We start from the raw sequence: 7,617 nt of genomic DNA on the forward strand, positions 1-7,617 counted from the left end.
TTGTAGCAATTATGAACAAACATGAATACTAATTGCTAGGCTAGCCTTGTAGTAGGTGAATTGGGGTTTTATTTTGCCCATTTTGTAAACTGTTAAGGATGATGATTTCAGATATAATAGCCCAATATTCAAATCACTCTTGTCAACTATCGAAATTGCAATTTATAACAGCAGCTATATATTTTGTGGACATCATCCTCTTTATCTCCCAAAAGCTTGTGGAGCCCTTGAATTAGTGGTTGTAGATGTAGCTTGTGCAGGCCGTGAGCTTGTTGGAGCACTTGTAGCTTGCTTAGGCCTACCCCTTGTTGAAGCAGCCATGTTTGCTGCCAACCTTGATGCCTTCAATGCAGCCATCTTTTTCTGGACACACATAAACAAGATAAGCAAGTCAATTAAGTAGGGTAGACAAATACAAAACCAATAAACAATTGTTGAGAGTGTAATATTACCCTTTGATATTCAGCTCTTTCTCTAGCTTTCGCCCTCAACTCATTTGCAGTCAAGGGACCTGTTTTGCCTTTCTTGGACTACAGCAACAATAACCATATCAATAACATTTAAATTTGTAGTTCACTTAACAAAAATAAATTGCTAATGTAATGGTGCAACATACCTGATTTTCAGAACCTTGTCCTGCTTCACCATTCACCTTCCTCTTCTTAGAAAGAGCAGCAGCCTTCTTTTCCTTTGGTGGCAAATGTCGCTGACATGTTTTCAGATTGTGTCCTACTTGGCCACAGTTGCTACACCTCAAGGATCTTTGCACTCTTTGAAGTTTAGTACCACCATTTATCTCTTTTTCTGAAGCATCCTTAATCCTCTTCGTTTTTGGCCTCCTAGGCTGCCTTGAATATTCCGGAGGTAAGATAGCTTGATCTTCACTTGTTGACCACATATCCATGATATATATTAACAGGCTGTATTAGGTGATTGTAGATACTCAAATAAGTCTTCTTCAGGTAGCAAGATGCGACATAGTCATCCGGGTTTTCCCTCTTCCCATATATTGCAGCAACGGCATGCTTACACGGGATTCCAGTCAAATCCCACCTCCTACAACTGCATGTCCTCTCAAGGAGGTCCACAACATTCTTGGATCCCTCAATATTCTCCACTTCTGCTCTGTCACCACCATTGAATGTTGCAATGCAGTCTGTTACAGTCTTGATCTTGTTCTTCTCTAAAATATTCCTTGGCTTGGGGCATATATTTCCATGGTAGGCCTCCATTTTATCCCTTCTAATCTTATTCCTATTCATTAACTTCCACCTTATCTCTTCAAACATAGTCAAAGGTGGCTTGCCTCTTGACTCCAAAATGAAGCTGTTAAAGCTTTCACACATGTTGTTTATGAGGATATCACAATCGTTACCATTTGTGAAGTATGCTCTAGACCAATGTTGAGGAGGCCTCTCGGGTTCTGCCAGAACACAACATCAAAACCATGTTAAAACATACACATATAATTGTCATTTAAATATAGGTTAAGACAAAACAACCTCAATACCTGTCAACCAATTATAGGCGTCCTGATCTAGGGACTTCATCTCTTCCATTTCTTTCTGAAAGTAAGGCAAAGTCGTTGCCTTTGCACACTTCCACATCTGATCTTTCATTACTTTACCAGGAAACAACTTGGTAAAGTTGGTCCATAAATGCCTTGCACAAAATCTAATTCGGGCAGCTGGGACAACCAACTCAAAAGCAGGTTTCAAACCTTTTTGTTTCTCTGAAATAAATGTCCAGCCTGCTCCTTCATGGTCAATATCCAAATCCTTCACGAACAGCTCAAGAAACCAGATCCAAGAATCCTTACTTTCCATCTCTCCCATTGCATATCCCACAACCCATGAAGTGTTATTAGCATCCAAAGCTACAGCAGTCAGAAGTTGACCTCCAAAACAACTCTTTATATGTGCTCCATCCAACCCAATCGCTAATCTACACCCAGCCTTGAAACCATTCTTGAATGCCCCCAAGAAAATGTACATCCTCCTAAAAACAAGTTTCTTTTCTGGATTGTTGTAGTCACATTTGATATCAATAGTTGTCTCTGGATCAACCCTCTGAAGCTCTCTCCCATAATTCCTTAACCTTGCATACTACTCTCTCATTGATCCTTCCACTTCCAACATAGCAGCCCTTTTAGCTCGATAAGCCATTAACCAAGAAACCTTTGCTCTAATGGTGGCTGACATGGTCTTTGCTAGAGAATCTGCAACATCAACCAGAAACAGCAATTACAAAATAAACCAGAAAAGTAAACTAATGACAACAGTTAGAGACTGATCAAAAATACCTGGACTTACCTCTTGATTAAGTGCTATTTGGTCCTTGAACTTTGCAGTCAAGTATCTCATCCTAACCATGTTGTTATTGAACTTTCTTGTGCATTTGTGTTCAGCCACATATTCCTTGATCATCAGTGTACTTTTGTGTTGCATCTTCGAAGCAAATAAGAAAAAGGGGCAGTTTTCCTCCTTGCATACCACCCTCAACCTTGTTTTGTCATTTTTAATGAACACATACTCCCATCCACCTTGAATGGCCATTTCCCTTAAGACATCCCTTAACACTTTTATAGTTGCAAACTGCATTTTTAACTTGAAGACAGGATGTTTCATATCTGTGGCCAGATTGAATTCAATTCCCATATCTTCCAATTCCCCATCAGAATTAATGCCATGCTGCAACCTCTCATCATCTGAATATTCTTCCCTAAACATGTCCTCATTATCAGAAAAGTTCAGTAATTCCTCTTGCACACCTAGCCCTACCCCACTACTGTTTCCTGCCTTTAAATCCTTTTTTCTTCTACCCTCTTCCATCTCTTTTACCATCTCTCCTTCCGCCAACCAGTCATCCTCATCAGTTTCATAATGGTCATATTCATCATCATCGAATTCAGGATCATAGTCCCCATCCTCACTTGTTGCTTCATCATCACTGCCTCTTTCACTTTCAGCTGCTTCTTCATCTCCTAAATCCAAACCACCACCATAGGACTGCAAATAATCCATCACATCCGCATCATGCATCAACCCATCCAGTCCACTTGTTTGCTCCACACCACTCGACCCTTGGCCCACACTACTTGGACCTTGCCCCATACTGGACTGCCCCCATCCACTTGACCTTTGCTCACATCTTCTTTGCTCATTTCCACTTGGATGATACTCCAAAAGCTTCTGTTTCCCTTTTTCTTTTGGATCCAGACCACCAACACAGCTTGCTTGAGTTGGTACATTGTCCTCAAGCTCTCGAATCACTATTCCTTTGCTTCTAGTTGGCCTCGGCTCATCATATAGCTCCTTTATCACAACACTTGGCTTCTTCCTAGGCTCATCAGGTAGTTTTTCTATAACAAAACCACTGGTCCTACCTTCACTAAAGAGGAAATCTTCATATATGAAGATGTCATCATCTTCATCCCCAAATACACCATGCAGCTCCATGTGGTCTAAATACAATATCACTAACCTAAAGGTTGGTACAACTGTACACATTATCACCACATCCAAATCTGTTTCCAGCTTCATCATTGTGTCCTCTTCATCACCAACTTTGTACCAATAATCTATTCTTTCGTCTGCATAAGCCGGATTCAGCTGCTTGACCATGTTATCTATCTCCACCAGTGACATCCTATCTCTATCTACGTTATCATAAAAATCCACTTTCCCTCCAACATAACTTTCATTCCTTATGCATCCTCCATGGTACACCTTGACTGTGAAATGGTCTGGGTGAGCTGCAATAAGATTATGAAAACCATTAGTCATAAACCCTAAACCAGGTAACCGTAAACCAGAAAAATAATCCATACACCATACAAAAAGATGCCTCAATAAACAGGTACAAGACAAACAAAAAGTAAAAAGTAAAGTGTGCTTAATGTCTTAAAGTCATTCTTCACACATGGGAGGGAGACACAAACAAAACAAGTCATTGTTTACACATGAGAGACCAGAAAGTCATTCTTCAAAGCACATGGGAGACACAGACAAAAGCAGTCATAGTTTACCGCATCTTTTGGGCCACTTTCTGTAACATATTAAAACCAAAACCAGTTAACTCACCCACAACTTGGCAATATTAAAGGCCATGCCTAACTTTCTCAACAACCACTCACATTTCAGGCTTCACTTAAATATCACACACACTAGAACTGAAGCAAGCAACAGCAAACAATATCAAATTTCCCAATTCCCTTTCCACCTTATAACTCCTAACCCATGAAACCAACCCTTTCTAAACCAGTTCACAAACAACCCACAACCAACTCCGAAAAAAAAAACCCCAATTTTTTTCATTCAAACCCTAGAAATCGAAACAGCCATTGCAAAAACACAACCCTTTCTAAATCAGTTCACAAACAACCCACAAACTAATGCATAAACAAACCCCAATTTTCCCCCCGAAACACTAGAACTGGAAACCAAAAGAAATACCCATTTTCCAGTTACAATCGAAGAAGAGCAGTCACCCGTAATACATGAAATACTCACTATAATGAGGAATATCCGCGTTGTCTCCTTCTGCAGTTCTAGGTTCCCACAGATCTGGGTCGTGCCCAACCATGTCGCCACCTTGATACTTCCCCCCTCTGACGGCTTCGAAATGTCTGGGGAACGACTGGGGTTATAGTTTCGTCCCCGATTATAGAAGATTGAGCAGAGGATTATGTCGGGTTTAGTATTGGGTGAGGGTTGAGACGCGTTCAGAGAGGAGGCAAGATTCTTTCATTTCTGGGTTCAGCGCGATTAGATTAGGGTTTTTGGGGGGGAATTGGTCTAGGTCTGAATTGGTTTCGGGTACTGAATTAGGGCAATCTAATCCAGGGTCATATTGGACATTTCACACTCCACCTGGACAACATTGCGCTGAGTTGGCGTCTCATTTCCTGCCACGTGGACTTAACAAACAAATTGGACGGAATGGACCTATTGGTCAAAAATTGAGAGATGAGGGAGTAAACGTGTGAAATTAAAAGCAGAGGGACTGAACTGTTTTTTCCCTGAAAGTTTAGGGAGTAAACAGTATTTAACCCATTGAATAATTACATCTATAATTAACTTGTTGGGGTAGAATCACAAATACGATGTATTTTTTTTTCATTAACACCAGTTCCATTATATTTTTAGAGAAATTTTATTCACACATTGCTTAATACTAAATGCACATCTCATACTTAATACACCAACTAATAACTTTGTTATTTTCACATTGTACTAGAAACACCACCCTAAACTTCCTAAACTACCCTCATTCATAATACTGTGGTGTCATAAAATAATCAAGCATGACTTTTCCAGATCAGAACAATTCTCTCCCTCATTCTATATGGTTTACCAAAAAGTTTGATGGAAGCAAGGCTGCAAAAAGAGTGATTGTACTCCAATTAAAACAAGCAAAGTCATCCATGTCATTTTGTTAGAACATTAACATTGCTTCTGTAAAGAAAACAATCTGAGTCTAGGTTAATGAATATGATAATGATCTTACTCTTTTCCATTTAATCGATGATATACAATAATCGTAGATGATATACAATAATCGTAGTTGATATTGATGACTGTAATTTTGTAATTTGCTAGCATATATAGGGTTTATGTACCAACCTGAACCAAACCAAAGCGTAGAATAGATGCTATTTATGATATATGTAGGAGTATTTGCAGCAAGCAGATCAAAAAATGGGTATCAAGTCAATAATTCTCCCAATATGATTGCATAAATAATTTGAACATAGTTCCTTCAATTGATATGAGCAGCTTGTTCCCATGCCAGTTTCAATATATATGTTTACCAAAAAGAACTATGTTCTCAATAGATATGATTATTGGTATCTCTAAGAACGAACAGAGGCCAGGAGAATATATCCAATTCCAAAAAACTATATTTTAATAAAAATGCCTCTTTTAGTAATTTTATGAACCCATGAAATTTGATGTTGAGTGTGTAAAAGAAAGAATGTGTATTTTTTTTTTTTTTTTTGAAAGGAGGGCTGGTGCGGCTGCTCTCAAGCCTTGAATGATGAAACTGTCAAATACAAGGGGGGGACATAGAGTCCAAACCCCTGATTACAATAAGCATCCAGAGAAGATCCCGAAATAATATCAGGACTCTCAATAAAAAAAATGTATTCTAACAAGCACCAATTAGCAAAGAGTGCTCTACTAGCTACTCCATTTGCTTTGACAAAGCGGTGGCATACCGGAAAGATAACTCAATTACAATGTAGCATAATTGCCAGCTTTAGTACAGCTTTCCCACTATGCTGCCGCTTTCATCCTGCCACTAGGAGGCAGCGACCATTTAACAATGGACTGTTGCCTCGCTAGGTCAGACAAGGCACTTAGAGTGCACACACAGGCATTTAGCCCGACTAGCCCTGCAAAATAGATGCAGGGACTTATTACGCGACAATACTAACCAACTAACATAATTAAAATTAAAAGTAAAACATAAAGCCAAACCAGCCAAGGCTGGGCCAAAAAAAAGAGCCCTAGCCCAAGCCTCAACACAGGCAACAAGGGAATCGCACGCAGCCAGCCAAGCCTGGTACCCTTCACCATCGGCCGCAGTCGGCAGATCACTACCAGCGCCGCCTCGCTTGAAACGCCTGACCGCCACCACCATCATGCCGGAAGGCCCGGAATCACCCTTGAGCCATGGATCCACGCTATCCCCGCCAATCAGCTTCGACCCCAGATCAGATCCGACCCAAATTGGAACAAAAAGATTAGAGAGACGCCGCGCTGCCACGGGCACTCCACCACCCAGCAACCTCCGGAGTCGCGCCGCCAAGCCCCTCTGACGACGAGACCACTGATGAAAATACCAAAACCCAACAGACGTCATACTTTCCCCCTGCCTCACCCTGCAAACCACCACCAGAGACCCCTCGAAACTGACAACGATGTCAATCGAGAGATCCGGCTCGCTCCAGACCCACATAGGGTTGACAAGGCCCGTCCGACGACGGCAGGATAGCACGCCGCCGGACAGGAAATGTTCTCACTTTTTTCTCTTAGTTGGCTTGTCCTCTCTTTAATAGATTGAAAGAATGTGTATTTAGTATATAGGGGTGTGTCAATAAAATTTCTCATATTTTTATATCTTTTATTCTCTAAGCACAGATAATATATCTTCTCAAAAAAAAAAAAAAAAAGACACAGATAGTATGTACTTGCATATAAAAGACATAGACTACATTGACATATTGACTTATCAATTTTGGAGCCCACATGATTCTGAATTTATAGAATCCAAAGTGAAACAATTGGTGTGGTGTGTTGGTCGAATGGCCTAGTCTGGAACCCCCAGGTCTAGCGTTCGAATCCCAGCTCCATCCCGTGGCCAGCAGATTTGAGGGACCCTTTGGGTTCGTGCGTCTGCTGTGCAGTGGATTAGTCTGGCTTTACCAGGCTTTCGCCGCAATGTCGGTGCAGGTGTCCTGGCGCTGGGATACCACTGCATGGGTGTGTGAGTTACTAACAACTAACCCGATCAAAAAAAAAAAAAGTGAAACAATTCGTCAATTCAATCATTTATTTCCACACGCCTATTCTAAGGAGTGCGTTTGGATGAGAAAATTATAAAATCCATAGG

The 7,617-nt window shown here is 40.7% G+C and overlaps 1 protein-coding gene across 1 annotated transcript; it reads right to left on the reverse strand.

The window, feature by feature from the left end:
• Window positions 1–201: 201 nt before the first annotated feature.
• On the reverse strand, window positions 202–1,994 carry LOC133731183 (uncharacterized). Its single transcript, XM_062158619.1, has 5 exons — window positions 1,511–1,994; window positions 944–1,423; window positions 617–879; window positions 453–530; window positions 202–363 (listed from the first exon to the last, which is right to left on the reverse strand). Exons 1-5 carry the CDS (start codon window positions 1,992–1,994, stop codon window positions 202–204), a joined length of 1,467 nt encoding a protein of 488 aa, XP_062014603.1.
• Window positions 1,995–7,617: the final 5,623 nt, after the last annotated feature.

This window comes from Rosa rugosa, chromosome 2, assembly GCF_958449725.1.
Source record: "Rosa rugosa chromosome 2, drRosRugo1.1, whole genome shotgun sequence".
NCBI classification, from domain to species: domain Eukaryota; kingdom Viridiplantae; phylum Streptophyta; class Magnoliopsida; order Rosales; family Rosaceae; genus Rosa; species Rosa rugosa.

Coding starts and splice junctions, on each gene's coding strand:
- LOC133731183 (XM_062158619.1), bottom strand. CDS start 1,994: ATGTACATTTTCTTGGGGGCATTCAAGAATGGTTTCAAGGCTGGGTGT. Junction 880..943: donor CCTGAAGAAGACTTATTTGA/GTATCTACAATC, acceptor CAACAAGTGAAG/ATCAAGCTATCTTACCTCCG. Junction 531..616: donor GACAAGGTTCTGAAAATCAG/GTATGTTGCACC, acceptor TTGTTGCTGTAG/TCCAAGAAAGGCAAAACAGG.